The sequence below is a fragment of the Myripristis murdjan genome, chromosome 15 (genome assembly GCF_902150065.1).
Source record: "Myripristis murdjan chromosome 15, fMyrMur1.1, whole genome shotgun sequence".
Classification (NCBI taxonomy): domain Eukaryota; kingdom Metazoa; phylum Chordata; class Actinopteri; order Holocentriformes; family Holocentridae; genus Myripristis; species Myripristis murdjan.
Window position 1 is genome coordinate 18,183,913 of NC_043994.1, and position 18,230 is coordinate 18,202,142.

The 18,230-nt window shown below is 43.5% G+C and overlaps 1 protein-coding gene across 1 annotated transcript in view; it reads right to left on the minus strand.

The window, feature by feature from the left end:
* Nucleotides 1-18,230, minus strand: part of LOC115372168 (zinc finger matrin-type protein 4) — a 49,120-nt gene that overhangs the window by 9,287 nt on the left and 21,603 nt on the right. Inside the window, exons 4-6 of the mRNA XM_030069848.1 lie at nt 17,073-17,250; nt 12,673-12,930; nt 4,261-4,357 (exon numbers count right to left, since the gene is read on the minus strand). Coding sequence (XP_029925708.1) covers nt 4,261-4,357; nt 12,673-12,930; nt 17,073-17,250 — 533 coding nt within the window. The remainder of the gene's footprint in view (nt 1-4,260; nt 4,358-12,672; nt 12,931-17,072; nt 17,251-18,230) is intronic.

The following is an 18,230-nucleotide window of genomic DNA, read 5'->3' on the forward strand; positions in this document are numbered from 1 at the left end:
AGACTGTCAGAGGCTGATATAATCAGTCAACAATTGGGGATTAAAGCAGGTTAATTAAATTGCCTGATGCATGACTGTTTTGATGTGATTTCCTCGGCTTTTAATTGAGGTTTTACAGTATTCAGTGGGATCTCCACCCAGCCGTTACAAACACTGAGCTACAAAAAAAATGTTATAGCTCCATAATAAAATATATTTTTAAAAAGTGTTAAAAATTCACTGCATTTGGGAGAGCAGGGCATCCACTGCACAGCCAAACAGTGGAGAAGAATAAAGTAAGACTACAAAAAAAAGATTAAGCCTGGAGCTCCTGCTCCCCTTCACGGTTTGGTCTCCATGCAGTGGAAAAGAAAAGAAAAGAAAAGAAAAGGCAGAAGCTGGACTTCATGTGCTCTGACAAGTCCCAGGTTTAGGAAAGTTACAGGTTCACCCCTGACAATCAAAAAAAAGGGCAAAAGTGGCGGCATATTGCGGGTGGAGAAAAAAAAATAGGTGAAACAATCGATCAGACAGCCAGTCAGAGAGAACAAATGAACTCCAGGAAGAGATGAAGAAGAAGAACAGGCAGTTCAATGAAAAGTGGAGGTCAGGTCATGAATAGCTATAGGATATAATCCAGAAAAAAAAAAAAAAATCATGTAGCCTATTGTACACATTTATTAAGGAACCTACAAATTTGGCAATTAATTGATTAATGGCAGTTAATTGAATTGGTTTGAATTGATTTTTTTTTTTTTTTTTTTAAAGAAAAGCCTCTTAAATAGAAATGCTAAGCCAAATAGTAAATTATGAATCACACTGAGTTTCTTTTCAGCCAAAGATTCACAATCCTAACATTAATTTTAGAAGAGTACTGCATTGACAGTAACAGAACTAAAACTAACATACAGCACTTACATTATTATAGAGGGTGAGATTACCTTTATGATTATCTGTTGAGTAATACCTATTCATAGTTAATAGATACAAGATACCAAATGTGTTGTTTCTTTCTATTAACTGTGATTTCTTTGTCCTTCTCTCCATCTTTCTCATTCGTGTTTTCTCTCCTCTTCTCCCTCACTACACCCACAACTCTGTGGAAGAGTTTACTTGCTTTGCAGAAGTTTGATGTCTGCAGCCAGACAAGTTATGCTCCATGGCTGACAAATACAGACATTCAGCTGAAATCTCTCAACTCTCTAAAAAAAAAAAGAGAAAAGAAAAAGAAAGCAAAGTAAAAAAAAAAGAGAAACAAAACCAGAAACAACCACAACAAAAATACAGCCTCAAGCACTCTTTGTCTGGCAATTATTCCAGGCATGACACACTTCATTTCCATTACATGCGTGTAAATACAAATAGACACACATGCATACACGCACACACACATGCACACACCGACACACTGCCCACAGCCACCCTCACAGCTATCTCATGATAAATGCTTGAAATGTAGCAGCTCTCTATCACAAGCTCTTCCTGCTTGGATATCATTTCCCTCACGTTGGCATTTTTGAGATCAATCATGACGAGGCTGGACATAATGAGACCACGTCCTTGGATGTCCTTAACTGGCCTCGTTATGCCTATGATGTGGCTACATTTACAGTATTTAAATCTGCGTCTACATTGTGTTACCCTGGTATGCCTCTACATCTCTTTACATTGCTCTTCCAGACTATGGAACTGATGTTATCCAGTGCAAACTGCAAAAAATCACAGTGATAGTTTCTGTTCTTACCTATATAATGGTATTTGCTACTCCATGTGAGTGTAATAGATCCTCCAAGTTTGTCCTGTCAACTGGTTCCCAGTCATGTGAGTGAGCACTTCTCCGGCAGTGGCAAAGAGAGAGGTTTTCACTGGAGTGGCCAGGCTGTGACCAGTGTTTACTCTGGTGTGGCGCAGGAATCGGCGTCCCGACCAGTGAGAACGTAGGCCACATAGTCACTATTTCAGGTCACTCTCCCTTTAATTCATTTACTCAGGCTGCCAAATGAGCCAATCACACTTACAAGTGCACCATTAGGAATCATAATGGGCTCTAATGTTTTATATCACCATCAACAGAGAAAACAATCTCAGACACTCTTAAGATTAGCACACTTTTTTGTAACTGTCATTACACAGTTTATGACATACATTGTTTGTCGTGATGCATTTTAGGGATTTAAACAGCCCGCACTGTGGATGAGTTGTTAGATATGGCACTATCTGAGCCATCAATCATCAACATTAAATTACATTTTACTGATTAATAATTAAGGCATCAATAATTCAACACTTTGAAAGGAACCAATATTCAAATTGAATTCTTACAAACTTACTCAGATTCTAATCATGGACAGGATGGAATAAAGAGGCACGAAAAGTGTCCTTGATCTACTCGGGACAAGCATGTTTATCAAACAGGCTGTTTCATGTTATCTTAATTTGGAGCAAATACTCCCCTTTGCAATGAGCTAGCATGCCATGCTTGATACCTACAGATTCCTCAAGGTCTCTACTTTTACATAACACTGGTGTCTTCATGCTGTTATAAAATTACCACGCTGCAGCCTGTGAAATGTCAGCTATTGAACTTGGGCTGCGAGAGTGCTCAGTACTCTGAAATACACTATATACTGAAATACACTGTGATTATGTGATTTTTAACTGTGTTTTTTTTTCTCTCCAGTGAAAATAGTCTGATGCCAGGAAAAAAACATGGTGATGTGGCGCTTGTGGTGGCCAATGGAGTGGCCAGGATTTAGCATATGATTGCCATGGCAACCCCCAGCCACCCCCTGCCTCCGCCATTGTTCCCTGGGACTGATTTTCTCGAAAATGAATGAAGTGTACCTGGCCCAGCAAAGCAGCGACCCAAAGCTGAAAAAATGTTTTCAAGGATGCGCAACAACACATTTGTTGGGGATTCAATTATCGATCCTCGTGACTTCTTTTTCCCTGTTTGAATCAGTTGTATACGGCTGCGCCTGCAGAAATGCTGCGATAGCTTGCTGTGTGTGTGTTGCTTCTTGTTTTCGTCTAGCTCCACTTGTTAACACACTGTTGTGATGTCGACGTAAATGAAAGATTCAGTAAGTAATCCAACTCCTGTGACCTTGTATAGCAGATGCGACATACCGTTGTTTCACTGGGAAACCAAAGTGGCTCCAAATGCCAGACCTGTTGGTTACTGGACGATCTTTTATTTCTGGTATGGTAATGGCATTAGCAGCCATATTGCGCTGGAGTGTTTTTCTTTGGGGGTGGGGCGGGCAGACAGCATGTTGCCTGTTACGTCGTGTTGGCCGCCTTGTTGGGCACAGTGGCTCCATTCTCTTTATAGGTCCATGAAAAAGCGACATTGACAAAATTCGTTTGGTTTTTGAATGCATACTGAACTGAAAGCCTCATCTCGAAAAGATCAATACAAATATGTATATTGTTACACCTCTAGTGAGAATGCAAGCTGTCACTTTAACCCTCGTGTTGCCTTCGTCTCTGGGTCCCACTGACCTGCTCCCTTTTCATGCATCAGCTCCGGGAGCGAAAAGGAGCGAAAAGGAGTGGGTCACTGGGACCCAGGTCAGTAGGACCGAGTGGAAAGGGTTAGGATCAGTGGGACCCGGAGATGACGCAGCATGAGGGTTAAGATAATCCCACTTGTTTCCAATGTGAATCAGCTTGTTTTACAGAAACCTCTACATTCAAGCGTCATTTTGTTGATACTAGCTGGATCTGCCTTAATCTGTCTTGTTTCACCACTGAATATGAGAGTAAACAACTTGTTAATATTTATATGTCATTCATCTAACTTGGAAGTGGACAAACCTGGCACTTAATGCATCATGGCATGATAACATGATAAACATCAGACTGAACTGACACCGGCCGTTGTAGTTGCTGACATTTCATTTCTACTTTCCCCGTAAAACTCGCGCCACAGATGAGTCCTCGGCCTGACTTTTGAAGGGAATCCATTGATCTAACCATGCTCTGTAATCAGTTTCAAACATCCACATTGTTTCCCTACAGGGCAAGAAAGAGGAAAAGGTTGTGCTCCAATTCCCTTCCTTTATCCACTGGGGGAGACAGCATAGCTCATCCATATATTGATTTGGTGTTTATGGTCAATTAGCTTGCACTGACAATGCATGTCTCCTTTGGAATCGATTGACTGTTCAATCACTCATACAGCAACACTCTATCCATTTATCCATCCATCCTTCCATTCAGCCATCAATCCATCCATCCATCTGTCCGTCATGCTTAGTGCTGAGTTGTTGCACTGACTTGTTCTGGTGCTTGGAGCCCTGGAGGTGTGCGTGGTACTGCTCAATGGAGTTGAGGACGACACTGCAGATGCTGCAGGAGTAGCTACTGCGCAGTCCTGGAGAGACACACAAACACACACCAAAAACACAGCTCTTATTGCAACGACATTTTCAAGGAACATTGATCATAAAAGTCCTCAAAGGCTTCCGAGTTATCTTTGTCATCATCATCATCATCGTCTTCCGTGGCAGCAACAACAAAAGCAACAGGAGCAACAATACGCATAATATTTGAATCAACATGAGTAACTGTCTTATTTTCCACATTTCGCAGTGCAGGGTGATTTTCCTAATTATGGTGCATCTGGAGGAGGATTTGGTTAGACTAATCATTAGCAGAAAACCAGTTACATTTTTAGATCACCGCCTGCTACCTTCAAGATTGACTTGTGAAGGTGTTTTTTTGTAACTTCACAAGGATGGGAAGAATCAGGACGTTGAGGGCGACCAAAGGACGGCGCTGCACGGAGTTTGCGTGTCCTGCATTGTGTGCGGCTGAGCGTGCACGTGAGTGTGTATTGTATTTGTGAATGTGTGCTTGACATGGCATGGCTCAGAAACAGATGTGAACTAATTAGAGGGTTTGCAGGTGGTCGAGATGAACACCCAAAAATAGATGGATGGGATGGAGATGCTGACAGAGAGGGGTGAAGCGAGATGAAGTGGAGGGAGGACGGGTGGTGGAGGGATGGTGGGGGTGGGGGGGTGTTAGGTAGACAAAATGAGTGAATAGAGGAAATTGCTGGAGAAAAAAAGTGATGTGCATAAAAAGATGAGAGAGAAAGAGAGAGAGAGAGAGATGGAGAAATGGAAAGGATAATGAGTTGTCATATTGCAGAAGCGATGTAAAATGGATGCTGGGGGTTTAATGACCATGGGAGAAAACATGATATCTTCAAAAAAAAAAAAAAAAAAAAAGAGAAGAAAAGTGCACTTACACATGGTATCTATGGCAGCAGTGATTTATTGGTCATTTATTCTCTCTCTCTACGCCTGAAACTCTATTTTTGTTTCCTCACACTGTATGCAGTGCGTAGCTGTCATGGCAGAACTTTGCTCTGATAGGAGATGAACTGCCTTGACACTGCAGGCTTGTATGACAAAACAGTCAAAAATTAATCTCAGGAAGCCACTCATCCCTCCTACGTGGCTCTGTGTGTGTGTGTGTGTGTGTGTGTTTTTGGGGGGGAATCAGAATGAGCAACAGAAGGAAATTTGGGGGTGCTATTGTAAATGTAGATGCCCTTTTCTCCACTGTCATTACCGCCTGTGAGATTTATGAGTTTTTGGTGATTTCCACCACCTTTTGACCCTCTGTGGCGGTAATTGGAAAACCATGTTGGGAGATGAAGAACAGACATAGCGAGGAGCGGCGTGAGGTCACTGCAACTGCATAATGTGGCATAATCCAGTTCCTCCAGTTTGGAAGATGCTCTGTGTGTTTCGGAGGTGATCAAGGACAAGCAGTCATTTCCAGGAGAGCCTTGACTGAATTAGCTGCCTGGAGTAAGGACTGATTTGGCTTAAGTGCTGGCATTTTGCATGTGCATGACTAACTCTGCATATATCTGTGTGTGTGTGTGTGTGTGTGTGTGTATGTGTGTGTGTGGGTTGAAAGAGAGACAGAGAGAGATAGAAATACTCTCTCTCTCTGCCAAGTTGTCATTACCTCTGTTCTCTATCAATGAAAAGACAATTAATTGAAGGAGGAGATTATTAGGAAGAGAACAGCATGATAAGTCACTTGCTGTTTTCCCTCATTTTCTCTCTTCCACCCTTGCGCTTCATTGGTGCAAGGATTATAGGAGGTCTATTCTTGTGTGTACAATAAACATAGTGAGTGTGTGTTTTTTTTTTTATGTGTGTGTGTGTGGGTGTGTATGAAAGCAGACTCCGTTCTAGCCTGATTGATACCATCTCCCCACTGTCTGGCCGCGTTGAACTTACGTGCAATATGCTGCAGTTTGCGAATGTGTCAGTGTTTATGTGTGTGTTTTTGAATACACGCAAGCATGCAGACAACAAGCACACTCAGACACACACACACAGTTTTGGTTAATAAAGCACTTCTGGCATGAGGCTGCACTGCGCCCTAATCCATGTTAATTACATGCTGGGAAAGAGTGCGTGCACCACGGCCACTACACAACGCTGGGTTGTGAACGTGTGTTTCTGTGAGCATGAGCAGTGTGTGTAAGGGTGTTCTAAGCCTTGTTAATTACACAAGAAGATATGCCAGGGAGAGAGAAAAGAGGAGGTGAGATGAGCTGTGGGAGTGGGAGTGGAATCAGAGCTGCTTGTGGCTGACGTTGAATGCACAGAGCCTTCCAGCATTACTGGCACCCCCGGTAAAGAGAGGCTTAAAAGCCTGTCAAACTAGTAATGAGCTATATTCTGCACTCTGAAAAATTGTGGAAATTATGTTCATTTCTCCTATTTTTTTTCCAGAGCTGTTGTTGCAAAGCTTTTTAATGATCTCCGACAGTTTTAGTGTCTGATAAAAATTTGACTTAGCCTCGACAGAACCACATTAATGATCTATCTGGAGCACGTTGGTGGTTTCTTCCATTAGGCCCTTCTGTCAAGCTATAGCTGCAGCTTCTTCCTCTTGTGTCTCTCAGGTGAAGATATCGTGAAGTCTACTGTAGAAAAAGCTACATGGTTTATTAAAGGGATGGTAAACTAAAATATGTGTTTTTTCCATTAAAATATTTTGTTATTTTCATCATTAGGTGTAGAAAACATCACGAAACTGCAAGAATTTCATATCCTTTCTATGCAGAGGGAGGCCTATTGATTAATATCTCCTGACTCTGTTTGGTTCTGCTGGAGATTAAAAGCTACTTCTACATGTAAGACTGGAGCTGATCAAATCAGAACACGACCTCAGTTTTTATTCCTCCTGCCCCTGTTTGATTGAAATGGTAATAACAGTAACTGCTCCTTAGCACGTCGTGTCGAACTCAGAAACCCAAAGCAACAAAAACAGGTTTGAATGCTTGCACATGACTTAAAAGTGAAGAAAAAAATGTACACCATTCAGGCACATGGTGGCGCTATCAGCCACTTTTACATGGTGGCCCATAACACTGTATACACAAACACAAGATTATGTGGATTAAAAAGCACCTAATCATATAGGCTACATTTCCATCAACAAGATGCTCCAATCTTTTACATTTTATGAAATACATTTCACTTCTTGTTCAGTTTTTGCTGTCAATGTTGCCAAGCAAGCGAATTTTCATAAATCATGGACTGTGTCCAACTTTCGACCATATTCATTTTCACTTTCAAACTTATTTTGCAAAATGATAAATGACAACGTGTGTAAAAGAAAACTCCCAGATACCGACTGTCCAGATGCTGATGCTACAACAGCTATTTTTACATTTTGGTCAATGTTTTTTGAAACATAAATTGAAGAAACCAAATATTTTGGGGGATTCATGCAGGAATCCCTGCAGCTTTCAATCATGCCGCATGTTGTGCTCAAAACCCCACAATCGCCGCTTGTGGCAATGTTTAAAGAATAGGATGGTATTAAGACACAGAGGGAGGACATCATTTCTATACAAACTCTACCACCGCTACCACTGAATACCAAGTTAAAAAAAATAGTTTTGAAATAGGTTTTTTGTTATTACTGGCATTTCAGCTTTGAGAGACAGGAAATGCAGGAGAGAGAGAGAGGATGACAGGGCAGCAAATGGCCTGCGCCAGATTCGAACCCAGGCCACTGCAGTAAGGACTCGGTCTTGATATGTGGCTCGCACTCTACCAGGTGAGCACCCAAAAATACTTTGTTTAGAGATAAGGTTTCTTCTATTTTCCTGTTCCTTCCTATGGGGCACCTTCCAAGTGAGAGCCAACTGCAACATATTTTTCTGTAACTTTATTCACCATGGAGATCAGGATAACAGTTTACGGAGATTTTACTACCCAAGAGCCTCCGTGCTTTGGTACACCATTAGTTTACCATGTGCTTTGCTGGATTAAAAAGTAACTGAATCTAAAAACAGTCTGCAAACCCCACTGAGATGCAATCAAAACCAACAGTCTGCAGCAAAGGCTTGACAGCACATCTCACAGGAATATATAACACAAATACAGTATGGAAGTGGGTGAAAGTTATACCAAATCCAAGTGGAATTTTACCAAGCAATAAACTTTGAAGGACTTAAACAAGGACTAATTAGTTTTGCAGCAAAGTGTGACAGTAATTGCAAGGACCATCTGTTTTAGAACAAAATTCATCAGACACAGGAAGGAAACTATTTTTCTCAACTATTACTTTTGGATTCTCCTCATTTTCCAAATTCGAGCTTCAGCTCATTACTTTGTGCTATTTACATTTTACTGTCTGGCTCATATTGACCAATTCATAATTCTCAAGGTTGTTGTGAAACAATGTGTTTGTAGGAAAGAGGAAGAAAGAAGAAGGAGGAGGAAAGATGGGGTCCTACAATGCCTGTACTATGTTTGTGTGTATATGTACTGTTAATATGTATGTATGTGTGTGTGTGTGTGTGTGTGTGTGAGAGAGAGAGAGAGAGAGAGAGAGAGAGAGAGAGAGAGAGACAGCACAGTGAGTGCTTCCTCATGGGAGAGGAGGTCAGTCTTGTCTTCCGACTCAGGCGCAGTCATCAATCACACACAATTTTCTCTGCTTTGGTACATCAGTGGTACACCTCTCTCAAGTCTACACACACACACACACACACACACACACACACACAGACACACACACTCCAGTACTAGACGCTTATCTCACTGTTTCTAATTCTCCCCTGGGTCTCCAGAGAGAGGAGACGGGAGACAAAGTGCTGGCTCTGTCTTGAGGGGTTTCTACCCCGTCGTGATTTATGTACAGACACAGCCAAAGCAGTCGGGTTCCTTCCTTCCTTGGCAACCCCCCCCCACCCCTCGCTCCCCCGACCCCCCAACTCCCCTGCATCCATCTCCGAGGATTTTGTCTCTCATTAAACTGTGGAAAATAACGCCTTGTCCCCTATGCCCTGTATGGACAATTACACAACCAAAGAGTAAGAGATGGTGTCAATTTTGATGTCATGGGGATTTTTGTGACATTTTCTGGTTGTGTATGTGTGTGTGTGTGTGTGTGTGCGTGTGTGACAGAGAGAGAGAGAGAGAGAAAGAGATAGAGACATAGAGAGAGATTCTATTTCCGAGATTGGAAAATCTCTGTGCCACTCAAATCTCAACCATAAAATTCAATTAGCTACATATCTAAACATTAAAAACAACAAAAAAAAATGAAAGGATCAAAATTAAGACTCAGTGACATCCTGAAACTGAGAGAGGTAGACAACAAGGGTAATGAAATCAGCAAATTATGTGCTGCATTATAGAAAAAAAAAAAAAAAAAAAACTTTGAAAATACTTTCCAAACTTCTCCCTCCGTGCTAATGAAACAAAACTACCGATGCTAAAGCGGGAGCGGATGAGAAGTCTGTGTGGGTGGCAGCAAAATTTGTCTCAGCTGTTACAAGCTGAGAAATTACACTTCAGTTCATTTTTTTTTTATGTGCGTAGATGTATGCATTCATATATAGTAGGCATTTTTTTCCCTATTTATAAAACAATATGTGCCACAGTCATTTACCACTCTGTCATTCTGTTTCGTTTTTCTGCATTCTATGTGCTTTCATTGGTGACATACAGCATACTGGAATATTGCATTTTCAAATGAATTGAGAGTGAGAGAGAAAGAGAGAGAGGAGGAGAGAGGGTATATCTGACTGTGTAGGCACAGGTAAAGGTCTCTCTCATCGATAGAAGACAACCAGAATACAACCTGACATGGTGCTTTAGTTTGGACTGAAAGGAAGAGGCAGACATGGTAGAGAGACATAGAGGGAGAGCAAGAGAGAGAGAGGAAGAATGAGAAAGAAAGAATATTGGTGTGTAAATAATTCACCTGTGCCTCGTGGGGAGCTAATGAGGATGACAGATGAGACATGAGGAGAGATCGGAGCCCCCAGTGGTCTACACACACACACACACACACACACACACACACACACACACACAAACAAACAAACAAAGGCAAAAAGGCGGGGTACAGAGGCAGGAGGGAGATGAGAAGAAGATAAAAGCTCGTAAAGGGAAAGGAGTTCCAGCGCAGGAGAAAAAGAGGACAAAAGGACACAGATGAATTTGCACTTGGCTCGCAACGAGTTTCTCATTTCTCATCCCCTCCCCACCTGTTCTCCCTCCCTCTCTCTCCCCGTGTATCTCACTCGCTCCCTTGCTCTTTTAGCTCAGCTGTCTCCTCGCGTTCATCCCTCCCTGTGAGATTACGCCCCGCACACACCTGTGACTTCACACCTGAAGTGGTGAGAAAAGCCAATCAGATGTGAGAATCTCGCATCGGTGAAGAAGTGTCTCGCAAAACAACAACCGCCCCCCCCGCTGATGGTGGAGGTACAAAGTGTTTCAAAGTAAAAGCACTGGAACAACCACTGGATTGATAGTGCATATAATTGATTATGTCAGCGGTGAGCTCACTTAGACACTCTCAGACCAGATCATTACCCTTGGGAATAAAAAATAAAAAAAAAAAAACAGACTACCAATAGACTCTGCACCAGACTTGCCTTTCTCTGAGTGCACTTAGCTCGATTTAAGCTGAGCAAAATGCAGACATAGCAGTTTTTTTGTATACTGTAATTAGTTAAGCAATTAGTATCTATCTACTTAGTGCATTATCTAATGAGATGCAAGTTGGGGTTTGGAGTCAGAATTTGCCGATAAACAGCAGAGGTTGTAGGATCTGGGTCACAATGTGTGGATGGAGGACGATATCCAGCATGACACCTCTTTAAGCCTCTGAGCCAGTGTGGGCGGTGACGTGACTCATGCTTCTAATGTGATTGGCCTCTTGAGATGATGGTTTGTGTCATGGCACCTGGAGCGCACAGCGAACTGCACGGCTTCAGCTCATGTAGGGTCGCCATGTGTGTGTGTGTGTGTGTGTGTGTTGTGTGTGAGCAGCATGACTGTACTGAACTTATATGTCTGTGGATTAGTGTGCTGCATGCTGCTCATGTGTGAACAGGCTGAACGCTGCAGTGGGATGACGTTACGCGGTATCTCATCACAGGCAAAAGCGATTTCTGCTTGTCCCAAATACTATTAATAATATCATTAGATTAACATTCAAGCACAAACTTGTGTGTGAGCATGTGATGGTATTCTTTATTTGTGTGTGTGTGTGTGAGAGAGAGAGAGCATCTAAGTGATAAGATAATAATAAATTCGACTGTTAACTGCAATTCGATCCTAATTTGCCTGATGAGGAATGTGCAATATGAAATGCATTTAAATGTAAACATTGTGTCGTCCTTGAAATGATGTGCGCGATCTGTGTGATTCAACCTTCAACAGAAATAGTGGCGTAAGACGTACTGTTACCGAGCTGCCATGTTTTTACAGCGGTAACTTTGAAGTTCTTGTTTTAAATGTGCCTTGTGCAGCAAGTTAACAGCGGCCCTACCATTTTGACAGTTTTACACACCACGGTGCTCGCGCTAACAAGTGTGAAAGAAATGCTGTAATGAGGCGCCTCTATCCCCTAACAGCCAACATGGAAAGATCAGACTGTAGCAAGCAGATGATTAAGGTCCTAATACGTGGCAAAATTTCCCTTGAACTGATACACATGGTTTTTTGATCCAAGACTAATACTGATAACGTGAGACAGATAGATATACCACTCCTTTGATATCGTTGTCACAGAATAATTGTGGCAAATGGCAACACCAGGGACTATTTGCCCAGTATGAGCCACTTTAATATTGCACAATTTATTATGATGGCCCTCCCTAGATGTGGACTTGTAAAGTTTTACAATTCTAAATCTTACACTTTAAGGGAAGTGGTAAGTCAAACCAATTTTAGGAGTTTTTTTTTTATTGTTCTTCATAAAAATAGGAACAATAGAGGGAGATGGAAATAGGAGGAGAGAAAGCTCTGGAGCCAGTGGAAATGTACATGAGGCTCAGGGGGCAGGGGGAAGACTGACACTACTAATGCAGAATGCAAGTTTTTGCACAAAGATAGGGGCAATGTAAAAAAAGGCTGTCTTCATAATAGCTGGCTGTTTGTGCAAATTTCATTTGTGAATCACTGATGCGACGCATTGCAGATATAATACATGTGAAAGGCACACCACAGCGGAAGGTGTATAACCTTCTCAGATGCTCACCACTTCTTGCCACAAATGTAAACACTGTCTAAATGTGATCTCACCCATATCATCTTTCCTCACACAAAGTCGTAACACCCCTTCTGCCCTTCACTTGTCACTTGCATTAGGAGAGGCCGGGCTGGCGGCCAAGAGGCTGACCTGTGCTCTCCGTGGCATCCAGACTGCCAGCTAGCTGCTCCAAGAGGCGTGCCCTGGCTGCGTTCCGGCGGTGTTTCTTGCCCTCGTAGTGCTGCTGGGCCATCAGCGGGTTGTTGAACCAGGCTCCGCACAGACAGCAGTACTTCCCTGCTTCTCCTCCTGCGGTGCCACCGACAACAGCCATTGGCCAGGGCAGAGTCGGGGGAGGAGGGGGGCAGGCAGCGGGGTCTGTGGGCTGTGGGGTGGAGGGGGAGGAATCTGAAGAGAGATGAGAAGATGGCAGGGCGCATTAGATAGTGATGGGTGAAGGGTTGCAGAGGGAGAGAGTGAGGGAAGGGAACATGTTAAAGTGAGTTCAGATGGAACACATAAAGGTTTGGATAGCCGGTGAACATCAGTCAGTGCAAATGGTGTTCAAGAGCCTACTTGAAACCCCACTTACATGAAAATATTATAACAGTAATGCATTCACACACATATTCTCACAAACACACACATGCACATGTATGCACGCACTCCCACACACACACACACACTTGAAAACACAACTAGGGTTAGTTCTCTCCCAGTGGAAATTGAAAGCAAAGAGCAATAGATTGCTATAGGCCAGATCTATGGAGCCCAGATGAGGGGTCGGGAAAAGGCCAATAGCACTCCAGGGGCCAATGCTACTGTACTAGAATCTGACTTTCTCCTCCCAACTCCCTACGAACCTCCCAACCTCCTCTCCTTTTCCCACCTTATACTCACTCATCTCTTTCCTTCCCCTCCATACCCTCTCACCCTGTTTCTATCCTCTCCCTTTCCTTTTCTCTGCACCCAATCCCTTGTCATTCTCATCCCTTGATACTATCTTCTGCTCTGCTCTCTCCTCTCCTCTCCTCTCCTCTCCTCTCCTCTCCTCTGTGCGGGAATAAAAAAAGAAATGGCAGACTTCCAGGTGACCTGCTACTCATGACATGGCACCGGTTACCATGGCGATTGCCCATTAATAACCAACAGGCACTGACATGACCACGGGACGTGGCTGTGAGTGACGCAATGAGGATCGTGCATGAGCGTGTGTGCATGTGGGTGTTTGGGTGGGGGTGTGACTGCATGATCCACCCTTGAGAAAGTGTGTCAGGCGTTGTGTGTGTGTGTGTGTGTGTGTGTGTGCGCGTGTGTGTATGTGCGCATGAATGGTCCTAATTGTGGATGGTACAGTACAGTGTACGCAAAGAGATAGTCTGTGCTCAAACTGTGTTTATTTGAACACAGGGAGGGGGTGTTAGGTCCACAGCCAAATTGTGTGAGAAAGCTTATGATGCCAGATGGCATGTCCAAATGTGCCGATCTGCCATCTACAACGTGTCAATGTCTCCCGAGTTATGCCGTCAATGACTAAATACGCGCAATTCTGCACGTTTTCATATTTTACATCACAGAAAAATGCACGCTCACCCCTCACCCCTTCACAGTGACCATAAACCATCGCCGTCGAGCAGGGAAGTGTATGCATTGCTGACCAGTGACCATGAGTGGGTGTCTTTGTGTGTATGTGTGTGTGTGTGTATTTTTGTGTGGTGCGTGTGTGTGTTGACTTGATTCTAGCCCTGCGAGCTGATTGGCTGCTCATACCTTGGCGTGTTGGTGCTCTGTTCGCATAGTTACTGTATCTATGGCCGTCTCTCTGCTACTCTCACCAACCACACCTACTCACATTTGCTTCCCTCGCGCTTGCAGTTGCTACACTATCATCTCACTTACAAAACTCTCTCCCTCTGCCTCGTTTACTATCATTTCATTCCACCATTAATCTCTGTGAGGCATCATTCCATCATTATACATCTTCCTTCCTGTCAGGCCATCCTAAAATCCCCCTAGTGGCATGGATGCCATTCATGTGTGAGTATTTAGGTGTGTGTTTGTGTGTGTGTGTGTGTGTGTGTGTGTGTGAGTGACAGAATGAAGCTCCCTCGCTGTGACAGCTCTGTGGAACAGTGCGTGCTAAACAGCAACAGGGAGAGATGGGATGTGTTTTTTCTCTCCATCCCTTGTTTTCCCACCCTTTCTCTTCTCTTGACTGTGATCTGTGCACAGCGGAGCAGAAGTAAGTGTTTTTTCACGGAGTGGGGGACAGAGAGTGTGTGAGTGAGTGTGTGTGTGTGTGTGGGTTGAGGAGTGATGGGGGGTTGCACTATGTGAAAAGGGAGTGCATGCAGGTATGTTCTATGCTTTCAACCTCTCAAGGGCATCTCCATCACACATGGCTTTTGCCTCCTCCTCTTTCTCTCTCTATGTGTGTGTGTGTGTGTGTGTACATGGTTCTGAGTGTATCCACGCAAAAGTGTGTTACTGTTTGTGAGTTAGTGTCCACGCGTCCTAATATGCATGCAAATGTCATCTGTGTATAGCAGAACTGTGAATGCATCTGTTATCCTGCCTATGTGGGTTTCTGGATAAATGTTTGTGTGTGTGTGAGAGTGTGTGTGTGTGTGTGTGTGTGTGTGTGTGCATGTCTGATCCTGTCAGCTTGGCTACGCGTCTACAGTGGAGCCTTCATCTCAGAGTGATCATGAAGGCTACTTTTGACTTTAATCTCTCCTGAAATCCCCTTCCTCTCTCCCAGGTCACTCTTCCTTTCATTCTCTCTTTTTCCTTCAGGTCCCACTGTCACAAAAGCCATGGCAACTCCACGGCAACGGCTGTACAGAAGTGACACTTCTCCAAAGTAGGCCAAAGTTTAGCAAAAGTCACTCAGGGGCTTGATTAGAACACCCCCTTGGTGGTAATTGTGCGTTTAAAGCTCTGTGAATTTTCACTTTGAATCCAATTTAAATCACATTATGTAAAGCTCGCCCGGAGACGGCTCACCAGCACTGACACTTAAAAAACGATAATCTTAAAGAATCGTAAGCATGAATAAAAATCAATTTATGGATGTCCAGATTTGTTAAGGGCGTCTTTGAAGGTGAGCCCATTAATGGTGAGACCTTGGCAAATTAAAGGACGTGTATTTGCTTGAACTTCCAACGTTTTAGTTCCTTAGCCCCTGGCACATTAACAATTCCAGACATTTATTTCTCTGATATCCAGGCAAGAATTTTTGACTGAAGCATGACTAAAGCTTTCCAAATCCACTAGAAATACAAACATATGCTTTGAAGTAACAGCAGTTCTGAGTTAAGTGGTACATGCCGCGAAAGGTAGATGTCTGGATGCGTCCGTGTGTGTGTGTGTGTGTAAGACCGCGTGCACAAGAGTGTGACAGGATGTGTTTTCTGCTATTGTTAATTACCTGGGTCTTTAGTGAGAAGCGACTCTGTGTGCAAGCAGGGAAATTAGAATCCAATAGCATTATTGATCGGCCGGGGGGTCAACGGGCTTGTGAGTAATGGGGTAGTTTAAAGGCCAGAGCAAAAATAGAGTGGATCTGTCAAGATTTTACTTTCATCTGTCATGTTTTCGCTGTTTTGGCCTGACAGGCACGGGCAGACATCCACAGCGTGAGGATCAAACACCACAGATCAGTTCACTGCACTGCTCTGTTTAGCTCTCCAGCCCACGGCAGAAATGGCACGGGGTCACTGGCCTCAGTCCTAGCTGCTCCGATACCTGCAGTGATCAGTCTGATTGCCCTGGTGTCCATGTGCCATGCATGTCTCAAACTGCACAGGTTTGGTTGTGTGTGTACTTAGCTCATTAAAGGTATTTCTCAAACCAGGCTGTATTGAAACGTTGATATCCATCTCTTATAACCACACAGGACACAGCACAATCTCACTGCTGGTCTTAGTGAGGAGAAACTTCACCATCTGCCGCAGCTTCTTGTTAGCCTTCGACACGATCCAACAGGGCGCTGCTTTTCAGCCTCAGAAAAAAAATGTAAAATGATACTGTCTTGAACACATCTACACTGTTCTGTTGCGAGTTGGCTAAAGCTGCATTCACTTTCACTTGGGCTCTGGTAAATGTTTGACCTGTGCCGGCATGATGTTCATGAGACAAATGAAAGTTAGTAAGAAGAAGAAACTTGGATTTAACTCGAGTTTTTCTCGAGTTGACAACGTGAACGCAATGTTGTCACAAGCTGAAAATTTAGATTCTGAAATCGGAGTTCAGGAGGTCAGGAATTAGCAGCGAAATTGCAAATTACAAAACTCGTCAGAAAGCACTGTTTGTGCTCATTTTTTTTTTTTCCGGTCAACATTTTCATGACATATTTGACTATGATGTGACTTGGTTTTGAAGCTGAAAATGAAGCTCCTTGTCACTAAAGCTAAAGGTGAGTCTGTGCTATGCATGGTTACATATGATGGGTATCCACATTTTAATACAGCCTGGATTGAAAAATATCAAACCTATCTTCTAAAACATGCTGTTGCGGCTTGGCCTTGTCCCAGAGAACGTGTTTATACCTGTGTTTGGAGGACTGGCTGTGGCTGTGGGTAAGCTGGGCGGCTCCCCCAACACCAGGCGGACTCTCTTGGCATGCGTTTTGCCCTGGTAGTGGGACTGTGCCACAATGGCTGAGGTGAAGAACATGTTACACAGAGTACAGCACTTGTTCCTGTCCACCTCTGTCTCTGCACTGTCCTGCAGGGGGGAAGAGGATTGAGAGAGGGAGGGTAACACACGGGGAGAGGGAGAGAGGAATTATGGGATAGAATTGGGGAGCAGTGATGAGTGGAGGAGAGGAGAGGGGAGTGATGTGAGTGTAAAGGCAGGGAGAAGAGGAGGAGGAGGTGAGAAGTGAGAGAGAGGGAGGAGAGGCGAGAGAAAAGGAGAAATTGGGTGATGCACAGTGAGTGCTGACCTCACAGGACTCTGTCTCATTCGCGCGCGCGCGCACACACACACACACACGCACACACAAACACACACAGAAAACATACACAAGGAGAGGACTGATCAAATATTCATCTCTCCAGTGAGCTTGGCTGAGACTGTGGCTTGGCCCTTTCACCACTGCTGGTTCATTACTAATGATGAGGGGGAGTTGTTCCCCACAGGAGAGAGGAAAAACAAACAAAAAGATCAACAGCCTGATAGACACAGATACACACACACACACACACACACACACATAAAGGGAAGTGAAGCAATATTTCTCCCTCCCAAGCTATGTCTGTCTGTTTCTGCCCATCACAAGATTATACAAACTATTTTTTTTTCAGAAAATGAGAAATTCCATGTCCCCATTTAAATGTCAAGACCTTTCTCTGCACGTCTGTTGCCATCTTGCCTTCTTAACCTCCTCATATAGCTTTCAGAAGACTCAAGACAATTGAAAAATGTAGAGGTTAAGTGCAATTGTTGAATGTTCTGCAAAATGAAGCACCTCTTATATTGCAGCTGTACCATATGAATTAACGGCAGGAAGACACTTTTAATTCTGTAGAGATATATAAAAAAAAGGGACTGGCATCATTGCAGTTTTGTAGAGATGCTGTAAAGGATCTAATCATCACACGTTCCACGAAGACTTGCCCCGTGACTGCAGTTTTATTGAAAATGTCGTTCAGCTCTTAAGACACCTGTGGCAAAATGTGACATATTGGCAGTAATAAGTGCTA